This window comes from Chiloscyllium plagiosum, unplaced genomic scaffold, assembly GCF_037043375.1.
Source record: "Chiloscyllium plagiosum isolate Xiang-an unplaced genomic scaffold, Cpla_swu_hap1 HiC_scaffold_17, whole genome shotgun sequence".
NCBI lineage: Eukaryota > Metazoa > Chordata > Chondrichthyes > Orectolobiformes > Hemiscylliidae > Chiloscyllium > Chiloscyllium plagiosum.
In genome coordinates this window covers 29,630,293-29,654,485 of record NW_028270155.1, presented here as the reverse complement: position 1 = coordinate 29,654,485, position 24,193 = coordinate 29,630,293, and the positions used below count along the sequence as shown (strand labels likewise).

Below are 24,193 nucleotides of genomic sequence, written 5' to 3'. Positions count from 1 at the left end.
ATGGTGTTGTGTGATTTTTAACTTTGTCCATCCCAGTTCAACACTGACACCTCCACAACATTCCTCAGATAGAGTTCAATCTCTTTTCTTCAGAAAGTATTTTGTCATCAAATGATTTCCAACTATATTAGATTACTTACAGTATGGAAACAGGCCCTTTGGCCCAACAAGTCCACATCAACCCACCCAGACCCATTCCCCTACATTTACCCCTTCACTTAACACTACAGACAATTTAGCATGGCCAATTCACCTAACCTGCACATTTTTTGGACTGTGGGAGGAAACCGGAGCACCCGGAGGAAACCCACGCAAACACGGGAGAATGTGCAAACTCCACACAGACAGTTGCCTGAGGCTGGAACTGAACCCGGGTCCCTGGCGCTGTGAGGCAGCAGTGCTAACCACTGTGCCATCGTGCTGTCCACTGTGCCACCGTGCCGCCCACTTTACTTCATCTGCGTTCTATGTATATGGTCATCAAAGGGAGTACTTTCCAGAACCTCCTTAACTTTGCTCACAAGAGTATTAGATTTTAATTTTTCACAGTTGTCCCACACAAATAAACTTGAACTCCCCATACCTTGCCTGCCTAGAACTCCTGCTGATCTCTGAAAGTTTTGTGCTTTTCACAATCCAGTTTCCATTCTCCAAAAACATGAGGTCACAGTCTGGTGTCATAGCCATGTATCCCTTCTTTCTCAGAAATCTGAAGTTTTGGTTTCTCTTTTAGAGCCTGTCTTAAAAAATACAAACTTTGAATTCCAGAGTTAGTGCAGATCACAACTTATGCATGGTTCCCATTCGTCTCACAAAGCAATGAATTTCATCACAATGTTCATATTCTAAGTTTGTTTTACTCATCTGTTTTTTTTATTCTTGATAAATTGCCTGTGCAACAATGGAGCAGTAGAGAAAAGACTTGAAATAGTTGGAGAAGTTAGCTACTTGACTAAATATTTCCTGTGCAATAACTTGATTGGAGTTGGCTCCTTGCACAGTGCAAGAATATCTGGTAAATGCTTATGCCTAATATTGCATTGTCATAGGATGTAAACAAAACTTGTTTTCAGGTCTTTTTTGAAATACATCATCACACACACTCTTAACTGATATCAGAAAACTGCTCAAATTTTAGCACCAACTTGAGAGATGGTGTGCATTAATTTTGAAAGCAAAATATATGACATGTACAGCATTTTTAGTTTTAGGTATAAAATTGCACACTGAACTGTAGCAGGTGGTTGGCTGCATGAAATCTTAAAATCTTCATTAGAAGCTGCAGCTGACAATTAAAATTTCAATTGCCACTGTTATTCTGAGATACATTAATCTTAAAGAAAATTCTAAAATGGCATGGACAACAAAAGATATTTTTGTGTAAGTTACATTATTGTATATTTTCTAAAATGGTGCAGCTTTTAATGCAGGCTTGCTTAAGTTTCTGATGTTTTGCATTACCTTTGTATAAGAAAGTTGATTTTCAATATTGCTATTCTTTCTTGGTGGATGAAGTTTCTGTACTTAGAGTCTCCATCATCGCTTCCTGCAGCTGCTTTCACTCTGTGTCCTACCAGTGGTTTTACCCTATGGTAGGTTACGTCATGCTGTTCTACCACAGGGTAGAACCACGGACAGGCTGCCGAGACTCTTCCTGCATCAATGGAAACCATTTGTCTTTGTGCTGAGGTTCTTTCTTATTCTGTACCTTTTTGGTCTGAACATATGAGCTGAAACTGCAATTTGCTGTATAAAAATTCAGGTTAAGTATAACTTGATTCCAGTTATCTTTTCCGTCTGATTCCAGATGAACTGAATGATGCAGTATATCATGCTTCTCTCTAATTGAAATTTGAAAAGATAATTGTCGTATTTTGTTTTTGAAAAAAGAAGTAATTATGATTCTGCTTGCACCTATCACAGACTTTCAGTTGTCCTGCTCAAATTACTCTTGCAGTGTTCTGGATTGACATTCTTTTCAGCGAGATTTTATATCTAGGGGGCACAATCTGAAAATTAGAGCAAGACCGTGCAGCAAAGTTTCAGGAATAGAGGTTTAAAGCTGTCTTCAACAAATAGCAGTTCGTGTTAGATTGGTTGTTAGTTTTAAATCTGATATAGATGCACTTTTGTTCAGTAAAGGGATAAAGGGATATGAGCCACAGATCACTGATCTCATTAAATGGTTGAACAGTGCTCAAGGGCTGAATGGCTGACTCCTGAACCTATGAATGGGCTAGGTTGATGCAATCTTGATCTTCTTTCCCTTCGTTTGGGAAAGAGACTTAGTTCCCCTAGTGGCCTCTGAATTAGGGCTTTGGACTGCATTGGACAATTCTGAGGAAATCTTGCGCGCAACTAGGTCTATATGTAAAGCTATACCAATAAAGTCAGTCATCAATTTTAATAAAATGCAATGTGATATAGAACCGTGTGACATGGTGAGTGGAGCAGTCTGTGCTCGCAGGCAACATCCCACCCAGGAATGAAAGTTTACTTGGGAATGAGATGGGCTAAATTGTCAGGTTTATGGTGGAGTATTTGTATAAGAATAAACATTGTACCATGTGCTTTAAGTTTGAAATAGAGAATTATCTAAAAAGGAACATGTGAACTGAAAGGGGCTAACTTCAATGAGTTGAGAGGGGATCTAGCCAGAGTAAAACAGAACCAAAAATATTCCGGCCAATTGGAGAATAGTGGATGATCTTTGAGGAGAAAGTATTTTAAGTACAGACCAGGTACATTCCAATAAAGGCAAAAGGTAAGCCAACAAAATTCAAGGCTTCTTGGATAATGAGGGGAAGAAAATATTATGAAACAGCAAAAAGATAATGTTTGATAGACTTCAGGCAAATTCTTCAAAGGATGATTAGGCAGGACACTATAATTTGGTAGGGCATGTGAAGAAGAAAATAAGACTGTCAAAATGAATATGAGATCAGAATGGCAATTAACACTAATGGGAAGTCGGAATTCTTTGTTTTGTGAACAATAGATTGTAAGAGATGGTTGGGGTCTTCATGGGAAAAGAAGGTGATATGCTTAGAATTCTATTTGAGAAAAAGTGCTCAGGGCATTCCATATAACCAAAGACCAGTCAGTTCATCATCAGTGATAGGTAATGTTAATAACAGAGGGAAAATAAACAGGCATGTAGAAATATTTCAGTTAGTTAAGGACAATCAGTATGGATTTACAAGACAGGTAACACTTGATTAATCTAATGGAATGTTTTGATGAATTAACAGAAAGTTGATGTAGGGAAAGCACAATTGTCTATATTTAACAAAGTGTTTGACATGCATCATGGTTAACAAAATTGAGGCTTTTGGAATAGCAGTGTCAAAGTCAAGGTGAATCAAAATATGCCTGGAGGAAAGATACCAGCAAGTTTTGGTAGATGTCTTTATAGTTTTGGATGCAAGAATGCTGTGAGGTGGGTGTTTTTGCACAGCAAGTGGTGATGACTAGAAGAATAATGGAAGCAGAGATGATGAATGATTTTACAAATGAATTGGATGAGGCTTTAAGGGTTCTGAATTTGCAAAGCTACAAAGGTAGAATGGGGTATTGGACTCATGGAGGCATTGCTCTTTCAGGAGTCAACATAAATTTGATGGTCAGGTGGCTGTGAAAATTTCATTATGAAATTGCCACAATATTAACATATAATAATTTGAGTAAAACATTGAAGGTAGTGAAACAAAACTTTCTTTGATTCCATGGTGGGAAGTTACAAATTCTGCTCATTGTTCATGAGCATCTGAGGTTGGAGAAGAGTTATGATTTGTTGACTATATCAGGAACAGTGGGATGGTGAAAAATCTGTTCACTTTTAAACATGCATTATCATTGCATAATAGTATGAAAGTTGTGTTTTGAGCATACAATTTAAGTTGATAAAATTTCAATTATTTATTATTTGAGTTTACTGTTATTCCATAGAGAGTGGTTTTTCCTACTTTCCCACGAAGTTCTCAATCCAATGTACTGCTTGTTTGAATACGCTGGAAAGAACAATTACTGTCTGCAGATAAACCCTGCATCATCAATTAATCCAGATCACTTGACCTATTTTCGTTTTATTGGAAGGTTCATAGCAATGGTAAGTCTAAAGATGGATATAATTTAAATATAGTGTATGTAACCACCTGCATTCTAAATAGCCACTGTCAATTCCAAAATACACATGGTCAAAGTTGTGTTAAAATAATTTTTGGGATTTCAACTTTAGATCTGGAACCTATAAATTTAGATATTTGCATCATTGACGTTCCATTTATGCCAATTTAAATGCAAGTCTCCCAGAAATACTTGGAAACAAGCATGTATTTCTATAGTCCTTTCATAAATTAAAGCACCAAAGCATATCAGAACCAATGAAATACTTTGGAAGAACTGTTGTAACATAGAAAAAACTGGTAGTCAATTTTCATATAGATAATTGCTTGGTAGTACAGAACTTAACGATCGCTGAAAAGAGACAAAACGTGGAAGCATTTTTTTTCTGCTTCTTTGAACTAGAATACAAGAAATCATACTGCCAGAAGAACACTAATTTCTAGAGTAGAAGGCTCTGATTGGTTGGGCAGTTGTTGGCAAAGATATAGCAGGAACAGTTAATTGTCAGTTTTAGTTCTCAGACCTGGCAGGTAGACTTTAATTGGTAAAGGGTGTTGTCATAAAGAATTTGTGTATATATATTGTACTTGTATAATTGGAAAAGAGATGACAGAGACTGACAAGTTTTTCTACAATATTTAATTTCTCCACAGCATATTTAAGGCATTTATTTAATTTTGTGATGTTGATTGAACCATAAATATATTGAGATCTCTGTGCCCTTCAGTTTCAGCATTTTGTGCACCCTTGCTTTTAATCACTCTACCATTGGTGGCCAAGTCTGTAGCAGTCTGTGCCCTATGCTGATGAACTTTCCCATAAACTCTACTCTGTACCCTTCTCTCTTCCCTTAAAACTAATCTCTTTGACAAGTCACTTATTTTATTATATGACTTGGAGCCTAATTTTATTTGATAACATACCCAGGATGCGCCTTGAAATGTTTTATCACAATTAAAAATGCAATATAAATGCAAGTTGTTGTCGTTAGAACATAGGAATGTGGACCATCCAGGCCCTCCAACATTTCCATACCTACAACTTGCTTTGATCATTCTGCCTTGGTTCCATGACATCAGTACCCTGGGGAGAAGGCTTGTTTCAGTCTTCCACTACTCTATCTGAAATAATGATTTCTGACAATTGCTTGGTTTTATATGACCTTGTTCTGATTGTAAGATTATGCCCCATTGTTTGGAAATCTCTCACCAGAGAAAGGAGTTTCTCTCTCTACCCTATCACATTCTTTGATTATCTTAAATGCTTCAATTAGAGCACACCTTTTTCTTTTATATTCAGGAGAGTACTCCCTGAGATACATCCTGTCTTCACAACTCTTATAACTCAAATGCAATTCTAGCTATTTCTCTACTATGCCCAGCCCTTTCTTGGGCCTAAAGTGCACTTTACACTGCTGCTTTGAACCCATTGGCTGTTGTTTTCCCCACTAATTTATCTCGCAATATCTCCACAATTTTCTCCATCTAGCCAAACTATTTACTAATCAAATGAATTGATGTTGTCAGCAAATTTATATATGCCCCTCTGTTCTTTTATCTGAGCCACTTATAAATACAATGAGAAGCTGAGGTCACAGTTCATATCCCTGCGCAATTCTATTTATTGTATTCTGCCAACTTGACTGCATACCCATTATCCACCTTCTGTTTCCCATCCAGGCAAATAGTTGCTTCCACATTTTTGGGCTCTCATTGTTACTGTCAGTCTCTCCACTGGAATTTTCTTGAGTATCTTCTAGAAGTTCATATAAATATATCCCTAGACACACCCTTATCAAACACGTTTGTTAATCCTTCAAAAAATTCAGCTCGTTTCTATAAGAATAGGAAGAACATCCCTTTAGAGATCCATATTGACTCTCCCTAATCAAGTCATCTTGGACAATGGACTAACCAATTGCCCCAAATATGGTGTTACTTCTTTGTCTGGCACAAGAGAGGATCTCAAAGATATTTTTGAAAGATGACAGTCTGCTTATTTCAAATATTCCTTATGACTACTTGGAGGTCTTAATGAGTGCTACTTTCAGCTTTCTCAAAGCATTTCTGTAAGCTGTAATGTGAAACCTTACTTTCGCTTGTTTTGTTTACTTCTAGGCTCTTTACCATGGTAAATTTATTGATACCGGATTCACATTGCCATTTTATAAACGTATGCTGAACAAAAAGCCGACAATAAAGGACTTAGAATCAATTGATCCAGAGTTCTACAATTCTCTGCTGTGGATCAAGTAAATATAACTTTGTATTTGAATATACAATGCATTTACTTACTTGTAAAATGATGCAAATGTATATTCTGATGTTTGTGTACAGTTAACCTTCTAGGCATTTTGAATTTAGTCATTTTAATTTTACGTTTCAACCAGTCTCCATTGTTTTGGGAAAACACAGTTGAAGCCAGTTAACAGAGGGTATATACAAGTTTGGCATTACTTCTCAAAAATTCGATGTAAAATTGAATGAGCAAAACACTGCAGCTGTCTAAAGATCTGAAGTAAAAATGGAAAGTGCTGGAGAATTTCAGGTTTGGCAGCATCTGCGGAGAGAACAACAGAGTTATTCTATCACGTTCAATGTCTGCTTTTTGGAACCTGTTTCACTCTTCACATTTGCTGCCAGATCTGCTGAGTTTCTCCATCATTTTCTGCTTTTCATTAAAAACAGAAGACTGGATGGTATTAGTGATTGTGTTGTATTGCATTTTTTTTCCTTTTCAGGGAGAATAATGTTGAAGAGTGTGGTTTGGAGTTGTATTTTGCTCAGGATATGGAAATCTTAGGCAAAGTTACAAGCCACGAACTGAAGGAAAATGGGGAAAATATTATGGTCATCGAAGAGAATAAGGAGGAGTACATAAGGTTAATGATTCTAAATATTTTATACAATCTTAATTTAGATATCCATTTTTTTAATATATAGACCATGGTAGGACAAGTGTATACTCGTCAGATTGTGAAAACAATTACTTAAAGCTGCTTTCTATAAATATATTCTGTCAGTAATATTCTTCTGTAATACTACAGGGTTATGGAAGTTTTCTACATTAATCAATATTTAGACAGTATGGTTTAATATTTTTCAGAGTTATGTTAGCCTAGGTCAAACTCAGTTTTCAATATTATATTTCAAAGAAAAAGTATGTAAAGAAGGAGCTTCTGTGAACACTGAATACAAAACAAGACACTAGGTAATCACTTCACTGGTATTTGACTGATTTCATTGAACCTTGCACTGTGTAGTAAATCATGACTCAAATTCATCATTTGATCTATTATGAATAGTACTGCAGAAAAATGTTTTGTTCTATTTATAACATGTTGTAAACATTACTGTTAGTCATGATACAATTCTATGATGTGATGACTGTCACATTTCCACATGTCACTTTGTGCACAACTTTTTGATTGCCTTAAATTTATCATGGCTTAAGAACCAACAAATTCCGCACCATAGACATGAGTAACGAGACGAGGGATTACTGACTTCTTTTATCCTACTATTACTGTATGCCAGTTAGGAGTAATATTGCCAATAGCGACAGAGACAGACAGTATTAAATTATAAACTGCTCACAGATGATCATAAAATTTGTTTGTTTGTTAATAGGTCACATCCAGAGTGCAACAGTTATTGACACCGTTATCTTACTAATGAAGGTGGTTGGGGATAATATTTTCTCTCCTGCTTGCTAGACAGTACGTCTTTAAGCAACGTATCTTAGATTGAAATCTTTCTGTTAGCATTTAATTTGGTACATTTGAAACCTCTCTATTAGCATTTAACTTGGCACTCAGATTGGGAATGGCCCAAAAAGAATTGGGTTTTTTTTGGGTGAGGATGTGACTCTGGATCTGGAACCCAGAAATGTTTTTGAGGATCCATTAATGTTGGGAAATAGGGAAAATTGATTTTTCTTATCAAATATTGATGGCTTTTCAAAGGATGTTATTGCTTGTTTTCGAATGTTGAGGATTGTCTCAGCTGCTGTCGTGGAATTTAGTACATCTGTCAAATTTGAGCAGAGTTTTCAGAGCATGGTGTTGGGGTTGTGAATTAGCTGAAGCCTTTAGTAAAAAGATTATTTTAGCTTTGTAATTACAGAGCTTTATTCAGGCAGGGAAGTTTCAATTTTTTTTAATGGTTGTGCATTAGACAGTAAATACCATATCTCTGGTCTGCAGGGCTATTTTTTATTGTCCAAGGTTGACTAAAGAATTCCTGACAAATTGCAAAATGAGTGAGTCAGCTTCTAATTTTATGAAGTAAACATGGAACATTTAAACCATTGCCTCAAAAACCTGTCTATTGTCAGCATTTACAAAGATACATCAGTCTTAATCACTTTTAAATATTCGCAACAATGTACATTCAATTATTATTTTTTTAACTGTAGGCTGCTGACAGACTGGAGATTCACTCGTGGAGTTGAGGAACAAACCAAGGCTTTCTTAGATGGGTTTAATGAAGTGGTACCATTAGAATGGCTGCGATATTTTGATGAAAAAGAACTAGAGGTAAGAAACCTGTTTTGAAGTCTCTTTTGTGACTAACTACTTACACAGTATGATGCAAGGTGTGCACAATGAAAAATAGCTGGAAAACTGGTTGATTCCATCTCTCAGGCAAATTGATTAGGATGGAAATATTTTAAATTACTCTGGTGAAGAGATGTTCCAGAAACCCCTCAAAAACCTGTACGCTGATGCATTTTAAAATCAGTGACAATTCTACATAGTTTTAAATGAAAACAGCTTAACTTTAGTTTCTTTCATTTCCCTAGAGTCATAGAGTCATACATCATGGAAACAGAACCTTCATCCAACTACCTATTTGGAGGGAAGGTTGCTGTTAGGATTATTACCTGTTGGTTAGACTGGTCAGGGTCAAGATCAGTTGTGTCCTTGAACAAGTAAAAGGTATAATATTTTCTTTATCCCATTGAAAGAAATGGTAAGAAAGGAAAACATAATGATGTGAGTCAGCCACTGTACTGTGGAAAAGCTGAAGGTTCCAAATAGAAATTTAGGTATGAATGTTGATAAATGGGAGTGAAATCATCCACTAAAAAATCTTAGTTGACTGGTCAATGGAGAAGATTACTTTGCTGTAATAATAGAAAAAAGAATGAGGGTGAACCGTTGAGCACAAAGGAAAATGGAGCAATTTCATTACCAACTGTCTTACTTGTGGAATGTCATATAATGGCAGAGCATGTAGATGATGTTGGTGCCAGACTTCACAGAAATGTCCGAGATGATGGATGAATCATCTAAGTCATCCTAGAAATGTATAATATGTGAATAAAGTAATCAGTAGAATAACTATTTAAAAACATTTAAACACAGGTCATTAACAAGTCCGCATTCTTTGGGATCAACCAAATGGATGGGAATGATGTAGTTCCTATCAACCTGTTTTGGAGCTAGGGGAAGGCTAATCAAGCATGTCTTCTGATGCAGTATGGGTAGCTATCATCTCCGAATCCCAGGAGTTTTCCTATGGATGTTTTATCTCCACCAAGAATTATAATTACATAGTTATGATTACATAACATTTAATATGTTATAATTATATAACATTTATAAACAGTAAGGTTGAACAAACTGAAAGATTTGTGTTTGTATTGATGGGGCCAGATGATCTTTCCTTGCCATTTCATCTGGATTAAACTAGAACTTTAAAATGATGGATAGCTTGAAAGTTGGTAGCAGCTTTCATAACTTTAGAAAGAACTGATGTCAGGATAATCAGTTTGAAGGGTAAAGAAGAACACATTTTTTGAAGTTAAACTTTCAATCTTTGGTTTCACCTTCTCAATGAAATTCACTTCCTCCTTATCTTTCACTTGAATACTATATGCATGTATCGTCATATCTTAATTAAGTTCAGCTTGGAATCTTTAACATTGGAATAGTTGCTTTTTAAAATGTAGCGTAGCATTTCTATGCTATAAACACACAAAACACAAAAGATTGATATCTTGAATTGTTTCTTGATTGTATTATGATTTAAAGTACATTCTTTCAAAATAAAGGCAAATTGCTGGACATAGGAATTCTTTACTTCTTGGCCAATTCTGTTTTTTTTTCTCCATGGAATACAATAATAGAAGAGCTTATTTAACCCGTCATTAAGTAGTGTACTTGTAAAATAAACAGCTCACGACATAAAAATGGCCTATTTGCTTCATTTTGTACCTTTTTATTACAAATTCCCATTCTTCACTTTGAAATGAATGATGGTAATGCTGGACAAGTCAGATCCCAGTGACTTTGCTTGGTAGATAAAAAAAAATTGAATTTTAATGAGCCAGATTCTTTTGGATAAATTTGCAGTTGTTTATAGTCATGGTTAGCATTTTCTCTAATTTTTTTTTCTCTGCATGGACCTTTGAAATCTATGTGTAGTAGTAACCTCCAGAACCAGAAGTCAATGTCATGATCAGCATTAGAGTGCCGATCACCCTGCACAGAATCTTGGAACAGCTGCACACACACGCAGCCATGTAGCTTAGACATATGTTGGTGGTGGTTAGTCACTGAAAGTTATTCACAGAAGGCTGGATATGTGTGACAGTTTAGAAAGGTCTTAATTAAACAGCAAATCAAAATTTCAACCTGTTTCCTAGTAATATGCTTTAGATATGCTCAAATCCCAGAGAAATATCCTTTTGCTTCTAGGATAGCTAAACAGTTTTATGACTTCTTTCCAACTTTACTTGCCTTGACTTCCTTTAAATTCTGTCAACTTGAAAATCTCTATACAAACTCTGTCAGCTTGGAGACTCTACAAAACAAAACTCTACTTCCAGGGTGAACTAAACACCTGATTCTTCTGAACAGAGGTTGAGTGGAGGAGATTACTGCGAGCAGTATGAATGAGTGGAGCCATCACCAAAACCAAAACAAAACAACAGGAAATTACTGAAATAAACACATTTTAAAAGTTAATTAAAATTCCATGAAAAAAACATTAGCTGTTGTGCTTCAACCTCTTTTTCTTTTTCTTTTTTGGAATCTTATAGTTTCTGGAAATTGGTTCATACCACACTGTAGGGTTGGATTGGAGTCATTTTAATGAACCAGAATACTTTCAGGGTGGGAGATTGTTGGTGAAATAGTAAAGAAATTCAGACATACTTTTATTAGACATTGAACACTTTATTTTTTGCACCCAAATTTTCTTATTCTTTTATGCAGTTTTTTTTAAACACCCAACATGTCTCCTGTGTCTCTGGAACAGAAAATTGTTCATTTCAAACAAATAGCAGGGTTTCTGTGAGTTCTTAGTATTTGTCCCTCTGTGTCTGTTATCTTGATTTTCAAAGATATGACGTGTTCAGTACTCTTAAATGGTAATACCAACATTTACCACTTCTAACCTTGCCCTTTTTGCATTTTCCTCAAACCTCTGATTTAACTTAATCCCTCCTTCTGTCTTTCAAGATTTACCCTAATTTAACTTTGAACTCTCTGTTCCATTTACTGCAGGTACAACATTCATCCAAATCTCATCATATTTGTCCACTTCTAAATAATAATCATTTTTCTACTTCTTTTTACATTGTGTTCCATGGACACTTTTCCATAGCAACCTCTGTTAAATCCATAGGGTATACATTTCAACAGAGCTGTTTCTAATAATATACTGCAATGTATTCAGTTGCTGTATTCTTGACTTTTGGGAATTTTGTTCTTAACTTCTATCCCTTCCTCAAGTGTAACTTCAAAGTGTTTTACTCATTAGTCAGGGTATTTTTACCTGTTTTGAAATCCATTATTTCCTCTACTTGTGACCAGTGAGCCTTACTTCAGTTGTTGGTAAAGTGTTGGAAAAGATTATAAGAGATAGGATTTATAATCATCTAGAAAAGAATAATTTGATTAGAGATAGTCAGCACGGTTTTCTGAAGGGTAGGTCGCACCTCACAAACCTTATTGAGTTCTTTGAGAAGGTGATCAAACAGGTAGATGAGAGTAAACCGGTTGATGTGGTGACTATGGATTTCAACAAGGTGTTCGATAAGGTTCCCCACAGTTAGCTATTGTAAAAATGCGGAGGAATGGGATTGTGGGAGATATAGCAGTTTGGATCATTAATTGGCTTGCTGAAAGAAGACAGAGGATGGTGGTTGATGGAAAATGTTCATCCTGTAGTCCAGTTAATGGTGGTGTACCGCAAGGGTCGATGTTGGGTCCACTGCTATTCTTCATTTTTATAAAAGACCTGGATGAGGGCGTAGAAGGGTGGGTTAGTAAATTTGCAGACGACACTAACGACGGTGGAGTTATGGATAGTGACGAAGGATGTTGTAGGTTACAGAGCGACATAGATAAGCTGCCGAGCTGGGCTGAGAGGTGGCAAAGGGAGTTTAATGTGGACAAATGTGAGGTGATTCACTTTGGTTGGAGTAACCAGAATGCAAAGTACTGGGCTAATGGTAAGGTTCTTGGTAGTGTAGATGAGCAGAGAGATCTCGGTGTCCAGGTACACAGATCCTTGAAAATTGCCACCCAGGTTGATAGGGTTGTTCAGAAGGCATACAGTGTTTTAGCTTTTATTAATAGAGGGATCGAGTTCCAGAACCATGAGGTTATGCTGCAGCTGTACAAAACTCTAGTGCGGCCGCATTTGGAGTATTGTGTATAGTTCTGGTCACCGCATTATAAGAAGGATGTGGAAGCTTTGGAAAGGGTGCAGAGGAGATTTACTAGGGTGTTGCCTGGTATGGAGAGAAGATCTTAGGAGGAAAGGCTGAGGGACTTGAGGCTGTTTTTGTTGGAGAGAAGAAGGTTGAGAGATGACTTAATAGAGACATAAAAGATAATCAGAGGGTTAAATGGGGTGGACAGGGAGAGCCTTTTTCCAAGTATAGTGACTGCGAGCACGAGGGGGCATAGCTTTAAATTGAGGGGTGATAGATATAGGACAGATGTCAGAGGTAGTTTCTTTCCTCAGAGAGTAGTAAGGGTATGGAATGCTTTGCCTAGTAGATTCGCCAACTTTAGGTACATTTAAGTCGTCATTGGACAAGCATATGGTCGTACATGGAATAGTGTAGGTTAGATGGGCTTCAGATTGGTATGACAGATCGGCGCAACACCGAGGGCCGAAGGGCCTGTACTGCGCTGTAATGTTCTACGTTCTATGTGCTTTTCCCAAACTACATGGTAATAGTTTGCTATTTTGTTTTTGAGTTACCAGCTCTTTATTACCCTTTCATTCTTGTGTGACCTCTTGCCCTGAAACATATATAAATATTTAGTTGTGTTCACTTTTATATCTGTGTAAATATGAACATTTAAAACAAAATTATTTGTCATTCTGAGCTAAATAACAGCTACAGAAAGGATTAAGCATTAAAAACCTACATAATTTCAAGTGTCACAATTTTGGTCGACTTTGTAATTCAAAGAATACTTTTGCTTACATTGAGTTTAGCAAGAGATGGCAATTAAATAAAGTTATAATTTATTTCCAGTTAATGCTTTGTGGAATGCAAGACATTGACCTATCTGATTGGCAGAAAAATACCATCTATCGCCATTACACAAAGAACAGCAAACAAATCCAATGGTTCTGGCAGGTGGGTAACAGTTAATTCAATTACAAAATGAGGCAGCGCAGGACTGAGGATATAATTTGTGTTGCTGAAGTTAGTTTATAGCAGCTGCCTATAGTCTGCTTTGAAATGACTTCTATTGCAAAACTACAATTTAATTGTCTAATTCTTGCTGAATTAGCTACCGCATTTATCGCACTGGAGCTGGGTTGAAAGCTGATTCGTAATACTAGCAATAGCTTGGTTGGGCAGTACTTTGCAACTAACTATAAATAGTAAAATATTTAATTCTGAAAATTTTGAGTTTATGCCATTATTCTGTTCCTTTTTCTGAGCATCTTATGTTCTGTTAAATTATAATAGTCAGTTGTTAAATATACATTTAATAGTTTTAAAATCAGTAAATTATGAATGAAATATTTCTTCTCTTTACTATGTATAATATTTAACTTCTTACAAAGTCAGAAGTCACACACGCCAGGTTAGAGTCCAATAGGTTTATTTGAAATCACAAGCTTTTGGAGTGCTGCTCCTTTGTCAGGTGACTTCACCCAATGAAGGAGCAGTGCTCCAAAAGCTTATGATTTCAAATAAACCTGTTGGACTATAACCTGGTGTCGTGTGACTTCTGACTTTGCCAACCCAGCCTAACATTGGCACCTCCACATCATACCTTACAAAGAACATATTTACCATTTAATTGTCAATACCACAAAATGAAATCTGCCTTCAGCACGATGTAGACATGATGGCCTGAATCTCCCATGAGCAACAATCACTATCAAATTGTGGCTTTTGTTGAATTTAAACTGCCACGTCTGTAATTGCTGGGCCTACCTTTCCAACATTTTTGAGGAAACACGTAATGTTTGTAATTCCCCAGGTTTCCAGCACCATGTTCATAGCCAGTGCTTCTGCAGTTTCCACTCTTGTTTCTATCAATTTCCATTCTCAATTCCTTCAATTTCCACTCTCACTTACTTCAATACCATTGGATGCTGAAGTCCATCAAGTACAGGTTCCTTATCAAATATAAGTATGAACAGCTTATCCAATACTACCTCCTTTTCAATTTTAAACCTTCCAAAGACCAGGTTTTCTCATCTGTCACCACAGCTTGAGCAGTGTCTGCCTCATAGGTAAAGAATAGATGCTAAGTATTAATTCAACACCTCAGCCATTCCTCTTGCCTCTATGTATAAATCCCCTTTTTGCTCCCCAATCTGTCCCATTTGCTTTTACTGCTGCTGTGTTAGAGAAGACTTTGATTTCTTTTCATGTTCGCTGGCAAGTCTTTTTTTTTTCAAAATCTCTCTTTACATGTTTTATATGCTTTTCCACCACACTTCTGAACCTTCGGTATTCAACTTAGTTTTCAATTGTATTTACTACTTGACACCTGACATTAGCACACTTATTTTACTTTCTATCTTATCTTCTTCCCTATCCAGGGAACTCTGGATTTGTTTGTGCTACATTTACCTTTTGAGGGCATATACCTTGACTGTGTTAAAACCATCTCCTAATTTCAGAGAGCCAATTATTCAGCTGTTGCTTTCTCTGCTACCCTTTGGTTCCAGTCTGTCCTGCTCAGCTCTGTTAAGAGCCCCAGTAAAATTAGCTGTCCGCCAGTTGATCATTCTTACTCTGGATTGACCAATATCATTTTTTACTGTCATCCTAAACAATGGTCACTGTCCCCTATATGTTCTGTCACCCAGCAAATCATCTACTCAGCCCATCTCATTCCCAAGAATCAGGTCCAGCAATGCCTTCTTTCTTGTTTGAGTGGATGCATTGCTGTAAGAAATTCTCCTGAACACAACCCAGGTATGCTTCCCTCCCTGCTCCTAATGCTACCACTATATCATTTGATATGTGGATAATTAGTCCTGCACTATAACTACTGTGATGTGTTGCACCTCTCCGTAATTTCCTTGTGGGTTAGTTCCCCTACATCCTTCCCACCAGCTAATGGTGTGTATGTTGTACCAAGCAATGTAGTTGTACTCCTATTCCTTAGTTCCAGCAAATTGATACAAAAGCAAATGCTACATTTTTTTTAAATGGAATATGGGTGTCTGGATATTTGTTGCACATTCCTAATTGCTTATTGAATTGAGTAGTCATTTCTGATAGCAATTAAGGGTTAACCAAGTTGTGAGAGTCTGGAGTCATGTGTCGGCCAGACCAGGTAAGGATGGTAGGCTTCCTTCCCTAAAGGACATTAGTGAATACAATTGGTTTTTACAACAATCATCAACAGTTACATGACCACCATTCCTGAGAGTGGATTTCAATTTCAGCTTTATTAATTAAATTTAAATTCCATCAACTGTTATGGTAGGAATTAAAAGCATGTCCCCAGAGTATTAACCTTGGCCTCTGGATTACAGCTCCAGTGTAAGTGCCACCGCACCACATCTCCCCTTTAGTGGCCAGTGAATCAAAGTTAGTATTTCAGGTCAATGGTCTTTCTGCAGAAGCTGACCTGAGTCCCATTTTACTACCGTAAGTCATAACATACAAAATGCGAATTGAACTTGGAAATTTTCTGCTCCATCTGGCTTAGAATTATGTTGGGCAGTATTTTCAGTCAATGAGGCTTTGGAGCAGTCCATTATTGTGAGGGTTTTGTTTCATAATTTCATGATGCTTTAACTAATGGAATTGCAATGTCCTAACTTGATATTAACATTTAAGTGCTGGAAAATGGGATTAGAATAGTTAAGTGCTTGTTTTTGACTGATGCAGACTCAGTGGACCAAAGAGCCTTTTTCTGTCTTGTGGACTGTTATGACTCTATAACACACAATATTTGGCGACTATGTCTTTAGTTACTTTGTGCCTTTTACATATTCTCTTATTAGGTTGTAAAAGAAATGGACAACGAGAAGCAGATCAGATTATTGCAGTTTGTCACGGGCACATGTCGTTTGCCAGTTGGAGGCTTTACAGAATTAATCGGTAAGAAGTTTTGTTCCAAGGTTTTAGGACACTTCAGTTCAGTTTTTGCAGCTTTGCTTTACACTAAGAACACTTTTTTAAATGGAGTTTTTTTTATCAAAGCCCTTGATTAGCATTCTAAGCTATTCTGACTTTCAATTTAAATGTTTTTTGACAGTAAGACATTGAATACTCTGTCTTCATCTGATCTCTGGACTACTAAAAATGCCTACTGAACGATGCATGTTGATGACTGTGGTAAAGTGTTCCCAACGCCATTCATTGTTCATGCCCTCTACTATTCATTCACTGTAGAAAGTAACTGTCCTCTTCTCGAAACAGAATTGACATCAATGAGAATGAGAATTAGAACTTGGCACACTGGGATATGGAGGAACAATAATTCCTTCTGCCATTTTGTATGCTGGTGATCCCCAAGTCCACACCGATCCTCCGAAGAGCCACCCACTCAGACTCATTCCCCTACATTTACCCCTTCACCTAACACTATGGGCAATTTAGCATGGCGAACTCACCTAACCTGCACATTTTTGGACTGTGGGAGGAAACCGGAGCACCCAGAGGAAACCCACGCAGACACGGGGAGAATGTGCAAACTCCACACAGACAGTTGCCTGCGGCGGGAATTGAACCCGGGTCTTTGGCGCTGTGAGGCAGCAGTGCTAACCACTGTGCCACCGTGCCACCCACTAAGTTCTTTTAATACTAACTTAGGATCTTTTGAAATTTTAAGTATATTTGAAGTTGACTTTCCACTGTGTAGCTCAGCTTTTAATTAAGCTTCTCACCAATATTGGGTTCCATTTTTGCATAGCTTAAGATATTCAGATTTTGAATCTTTGAACATAATACATAAAATTTAGCAAGAGTTAGTTAATAATTGAACAGCAGGGACGAATCCCTGATATTTAAATGTTGAACCGCAATATTTTATTCATAGAATGTGCACTTTATTTACAGGAAGCAATGGGCCACAGAAATTCTGCATTGACAAGGTTGGAAAGGATTCTTGGCTTCCAAGAAGTCATACTTGGTAAGTAACAATGAATTAACCTGTTCATGAAAAAAAAATTGATTTTTTTAGCCCTTGATCAGTCAAATGTAATTAAGAAATACTGTAATTTATATGTGAACAGTGGTTTATTATTGGTATTGTATTAACCTGATACTGTTTCTAACAATTGCGTAAAGAAGGTGAATCCAATTTGACATGTATGACTGCATCCCTCAATATTAATATTGCAATGTAATATTAGTAAATAAATTATTACTACTTGTCTCAACATCCCTTCACGTAATAAATAAAATTAGTAATTGTCTTGCCTTACAACTGCCCAAGTAATGAAACAACATGAAATGGAATAAAGGCTGGATGAAGACTTTCTATTTGGATTCAGCTTGGCATTGATTGTGTGGTAAATTATGCATGTTAACAACTTCTATCCTTAAACCTAGAAAATGTCCCAATGCACTTCACAGAACTGTAATCAGTCAAAGATGTACGCCAATTCAAAGAGGATATATTAAGGCAGGTGACTAGAAATTTGATCAAAGAAGTAGATTTTGAGGAGAAAAAGGGTCAGGCAGATAGTTTCTGGGCTTAGAGGATATACAAGTTGCCTGAGATGGAAAAGCACAGATACTCCAGGTTTGCAAGGGTGTGAGTTTGCAGACACTGGAAGAGTGATGAGTGAATGGAACTTGGTGTGAGCTAGGGTACAGGTCGCATAGTTGTGGATGAGCTGGATTTCATGGAGATTTGAGTACCAGATACTAACGAGGAGAGCACCTAAATAGTCACATCTGGAGGTGGTAAAGGCAAGAATGAGGGTTTTGGATGAAGAAGCAGGGGTGGAAAGTAGGCTGTCTTTCTGTTGAAGAAGATCTGGAGTGTAAAACTCAGCTGAGTGAACCAAAACTGTGAACTGCAGGGAATGGCAACACTGATTTGCTATTCCCTAGTTCAGGCACTTGATGGCCTGTTTTCATACATTTGCCATTGCTTTACTGGTAACTAACCAACCACAGAGTTTGGATTTTAAAACATCAAATGTTCTATAAGTTCCATTGTTCTGGGATATTTAAATCAAATGCAGATGTTTGTACTAATACAGCTGAGATGTAGTTTCTCTAATGTCAGGCAAATTTGTCATAGTTCACATTTAACTCACCTTTGCATACAATTGTGAGAAAGTGAAGACTGCAGATCCTGGAGATCAGAGTCGAGAGTGTGGTGCTGGAAAAGCACAGCAGGTCAGGCAGCATCGAAGGAGGAGAATTGACATTTCGGGCATGAGCCCTCTTCAGGCAGCATCCTGAAATGTCGATTCTCCTGCTCCTCGGATGCTGCCTGACCTGCTGTGCTTTTCCAGCACCACACTCCCGACTTTGTGTAAAATTGGTTTGCTCTGGTGTACAATTTACCATGGCAATTTATTCTGTCATCAAGAGATGTATAACCACTGGGAATGGAATTTCTTCACAGTGATCATTGGCATGTTCTCAAAGTCTGATCCCAAGGCAAACAATTCATCTTTAATGAAAGATGACTAAAATGTGATAATTTTTATCATATAAATTACCTCAACAAAAGTTGAGTCTATAGTACTATTGTAATAGTTTTGTAGCTTCAGCAGTTGCCCCATTCCACTGCCTTTTTAAATAATTGATATTTTAAATGGTATTGCTCCATCCAAATGTTCTACATGTTTTTATTAATCACTTTAGGGGCAGCACATTCAAAGGATACTTTTTCCTGAGCCATGGAGTTCTGCAAGTTTTCAATTATTCAATGTTACTCTAAAGGATGTTAATGTTGACTTATCATACTGGCACTTAAAATACAATAGTAATACCAATAAATTAATTCTAATTGTTTCATCATCTGTTTCCCTTATTATTCTTACCTAATGTCTCCCTACTAGAAATAACTAAAAAAAGCTATTGCCATTTCTTTTTCATCCAGCTGTTAATATTTTGGAATTGGAAACAACTTTAATAAATCTGTGTTTGCATAGGATAAAAATGAGTTGAAAGATAGTGAATGTTCTGAAGGTAAAAATGCATCAGAAGCAAAAGAATTGTGATAAATATGTTTATCGCCCCACAACACAACATTTTCCAAATGTATAATGTCACCTGTGGTATACATATATGACCCCTCTTGAAATCTGTGTATTTTTCCCTTTTCCCTTTTCTATTTTGTTATTCACAAAATATCAGTGCAGAAAGTTCATTTTTTAATGATTCTGTAGTGTTTGACTATCTGAACTGAGCAATTTTCTTTTCATTTTCCTTTTGTCCACCGTCCTGTAATGTTAAATGCTTATTGCTACAATCAAATGCTGAAAACAGTTGCACTTACACTGTACCTGAATGTTGTCGCTCTGTTTACATCATGACAAACTTAGGACGTGCTGCACTATTTACTAAGACAGACTTTACACTGATTCAGTTCAGTTTTTGCTTGAGAAGGATTCAGTTTACAGGCAGATTGACATAGGGAATTAATTGTTTGAGAACAGACACCTTTTGTGAAAGAGGGATTTTTGAAATTATTTTTGAAAAATCAAGATATTAAAATATGGTTGGTGCATATGATTGTTGATTGGGTTTTTACAGCTTCAATCGCCTGGACCTTCCCCCTTACAAAAGTTATGATCAGCTAAAGGAAAAGCTACTGTATGCCATTGAAGAAACAGAAGGCTTTGGTCAAGAGTAATGGGTTATTTAAGTGTACTTACAGCAAGCTACAGAGAGAAGCCATCAAACAAAGCAATTTTGCTCAACTTTCAGAAGACTGTGCCTACCATGAAGAATTTATAGCTTCATTTTGATTCTATATATTTGTTTTAAGTGGACTCCAGGGAACATTGCATCTTTTTCTGTTGAGGCTAGCATTCATTGGATTTTATGAAGAATAATGCACCTTTATTTGTCAAAATTTAAGTTGTACTTTTTTAATCGATTATATGTTTAAATGTCATAACTTCTTTGTGCTTAATCTGAAGTCTTTTTGATAATGTTGCAATAATCTTGTAATGGACAGTTTCCCTTCTAATTCAGATCAAGGAAACTGAGGTCAGTAATTGGATCAATTCAACAGTGTGTAAAGGGATCTTAAAGTCTCATTAATAAGGAAATGATGATTTGACTCCAGTTGTTTCAAGGTCACTGTAAAGTATTCTGATGATATACTACAATTACAATTATGATTTTTGTTTTAAAGATTGCAGCCAAGCTATAAATATTTTATTACAAGGATTGTGATAACTGTTCGGAAAAAACAAAGTGACATGTTTTAGTTTGCTTTAGCAATTATGGGTAAATCATGTTGACCATCAACGAACATTTCATTCTCTAATGGCTGCTTGAAAACTTGCTATTGTAATAGTTTTGTAGCTTCAGCAGCTGTCCCATTCCACTGCCTTTTAAAATAATTGGTATTTTAAATGGTATTGTGGTACCATATGTAGAATGAATAATCATTTTTATTTAAAATTCCATGACATAATCAATATACTACATTACTTTCATGTTCCAGAAGAAAATGTGAAATTTCGGACGGAAGTGAAGACAAAATCTTACCAAAAAAAATCATATACTTGGAATAAAATTTTAATTTAATAGCTTTTCAAAATTAAACTTATTGGAAGCAGCAAATATAATTACTAAATGAGATTCTTGAGATCATTTTGAGATCGGAATTGTTCATTGCTGATGCCCTCAATGCTGCTTCCTCATTTCAATCCATGTGTATAACGTACTGGCTGTGGCATCAAAAGGTAAAACTCAGTAAACATTATGTCTAATTTTCCTAAATAGTATTTTATGAACATATTTAAAATTTCAGTCTGTCAAAGGTTTGTTTTGTTTTATCTTTTGCCGAGCACTAATATGTTGATAACTTTGCATCCTTTGGTCGAAAAATATTCAATATTTTACATAAATTACATCTATTGTACAATCAAGAATGCAGGACAAAATCCTGGAAACAAGATTTGTTTTTTCAAACTGGATAAAATATTGTGTATTAAAAACTGTATATTTGTCTTTCTGGAACAATAGCAAAACAAATCAAAGATTTTATGGATATGTTGTAAGTAATAGCTCATGTATGTTGCAGAAGTGTGGTAAACGATTTGTGGTTTTCTAACAGCACAGAAATGAAACATGGTGCATAAGTCACTGTGCTGAACTGTAGCTAGATATTTACTGATTTTCAAGAGACAATGATTTTTGAAATGAATTGTTCATGACATTTCCCAGTTTTGAATTGGCTTGTGAATTATATTTGAATTTTCAGTTCCTATTGTATTTGTTGATTTTCCTCAAGTCCAGATGAATTGAACTCTGTTAAATAGCAGTCATTTTCAAAAATAAAATTAATTAATAGATTTAGAATATTGCCAAATAAAATCAAATTTTTCAGGAATAATTATAGTTGTGAATATTTAAAAATACAAGATTTTAATACATCCAAAAATTTTAAATTTATTCTGATATTGTGTTGGATTCATGCAAAGTATTCTGTGCAACAGCAGCATGCTTTTGTGCTGTAGAGTGAACATTTCTTGGTATAAACCTTTAAAAATATTTTAACAGAAATTCTTTGTCTATCAGTACCTTGTCCTATTTTTCTTCATTGCAGTCTTTTTCCTCACAATTAGCTTTAATCTATTCTTTCAGACAACTTCTAATTTTTTTTAATCATTGTTTTAACCTTCTTGAACAGGATGTTGCCATTTTTGAGTCCGGAATTAAACTATGTTCTGCAATCCCCATGATTAGAATTTGTTTGAAAGTGGTTTCCCCCCAACTCAACCTCAATATGACCTGTCAGTACTGTGTGGTGTGAGACATAGTAGCAGGTTGCTGTGTGGCATTGCTGCACTACAGATTGGTACAAATCAAGCTACTAGGTTGTAAAGACATTGGAAATAAAATTTGGTGGACATGAATCATTTTACCATATTAAATGTAAAAACATTTAAGTTTGATCACAGCCATATTATATATGTTTTTCAGAAGTTGTCTAAAATATTTTAAGTGATAACACAACAAAATATTAAGTGCAATTAGTCATGCTAAAAAGTCAAATATTACTTTTGAACATAGTTTATCAGACTTTTAAGACAAATTACTTTGTAACAACAGTTATCAGAATTTTTTTCTGATTTGTTTAAAAATCCATTCATGTTAAAACAAGAGTAAAAACCTGATTAGTATTGCTCAAAGTGTTAAAACTAGTGTGAGAAATCTTTAAAAATATTAATATAAAACATAAAATTTCTGAAATCTCAACACATTAAAAAAATCTTAATATCATTTGTTCGAACCCATTTAACTTTTCAAAGATCTTTTTGGTGTGTGCTTTCACCCTAAATATTCATGAAAAGAGTATAAACTCCTTAACATCTGGAAATGCCAGATTTCGAGGTCTTTGTGTAGATCCTTTGTTGCCACTGAGCAATTTACATATATTCCTATTTAAATCTACTGCTGAATAACAGAAGTTGCAAGGCTTTGAGAATAGTGTAAATTAGCCCAACACACCTTCCAATTCTGCATGCTACATCACAATGTGCGACCTCCTTGTCCACTTTGACGTTTAGTAATGATGATGATGAATACTGTGAATTTTATTGATTAAATATTTACTGAAATGTTATGGCAGAGGACTGGTGGAGAGATAATAATCCCAATCTTCCGATCTGCATCCAAGCAATTCTGTCCAAGGCAACTCACAAGAAAATATGCACGCATACTTACCAGTATCTTTTCAGGCCAGGTGTCCAATGCTAGCTGATTCTGGAAGCTCTATCATAACAAATTGTGCAGACCTTGAGAAATTGCAGGACAGGCTAAGGCACACCATATTTTATGATACTAAGAACATAAGAAATAGGACCAGGAATAGGCCATTTGGCCCCTCATACCTGCCACACAACTTAACAAGATCATGGCTGGTCTTGTGCCTCTTCATCATAGCCATCAACTTCTTGATATTTAAAAAATCTATCTACCTCCACTTGAAATACTTAGTGATCAAGTCTCCACAACACTAGGGTAGAGAATTCCAGGTATTCTCTACTCTAGAAGAAAAAAAATACTTTGCATCTGTTTTAACTAAATATGCTCTAGTCTGAGAATTCCCCACTAGTGGAAACACCTCAACATACACTCTGACAAGCCTCCTTAGAATCTTGCATGATTTAATAGGATTCATTCTCCTAAACTCTAGTGAATAAATGCCTGACCTGTTCAGCTATTCTTGATATGTCAACCCCATCACCCCATGAATCAGCCTAGTGAATCTCTTTTGAACTGTCTCCAATGCCAATGAATTCATTTTAAAATATGGGGAGAAAAATTGTACAGCACTCCAGGAGTGCCCTAACCAACACCCTGCATAGTTTTAACAAGATTTCCATGTTTTTGAACTATAATCCCTTCGTAATAAAGGCCAAAATTCTGGTTGACTTCTTAATCACTTGCTGCACCAGCATACTAGCCT

The 24,193-nt window shown here is 36.1% G+C and overlaps 1 protein-coding gene across 2 annotated transcripts in view; it reads left to right on the top strand.

The window, feature by feature from the left end:
- The window catches only part of wwp2 (WW domain containing E3 ubiquitin protein ligase 2), a 204,434-nt gene extending 182,320 nt beyond the window's left edge, over positions 1 to 22,114 (top strand). For both annotated transcript variants that reach the window (XM_043706703.2, XM_043706701.2), the window contains exons 17-24: positions 3,949 to 4,108; positions 6,243 to 6,376; positions 6,866 to 7,006; positions 8,542 to 8,662; positions 13,630 to 13,734; positions 16,581 to 16,677; positions 17,638 to 17,710; positions 20,299 to 22,114. In XM_043706703.2, coding sequence (XP_043562638.1) covers positions 3,949 to 4,108; positions 6,243 to 6,376; positions 6,866 to 7,006; positions 8,542 to 8,662; positions 13,630 to 13,734; positions 16,581 to 16,677; positions 17,638 to 17,710; positions 20,299 to 20,398 — 931 coding nt within the window. In that variant the 3' untranslated portion in view covers positions 20,399 to 22,114. The remainder of the gene's footprint in view (positions 1 to 3,948; positions 4,109 to 6,242; positions 6,377 to 6,865; positions 7,007 to 8,541; positions 8,663 to 13,629; positions 13,735 to 16,580; positions 16,678 to 17,637; positions 17,711 to 20,298) is intronic.
- The last annotated feature ends 2,079 nt before the right edge of the window (positions 22,115 to 24,193 follow it).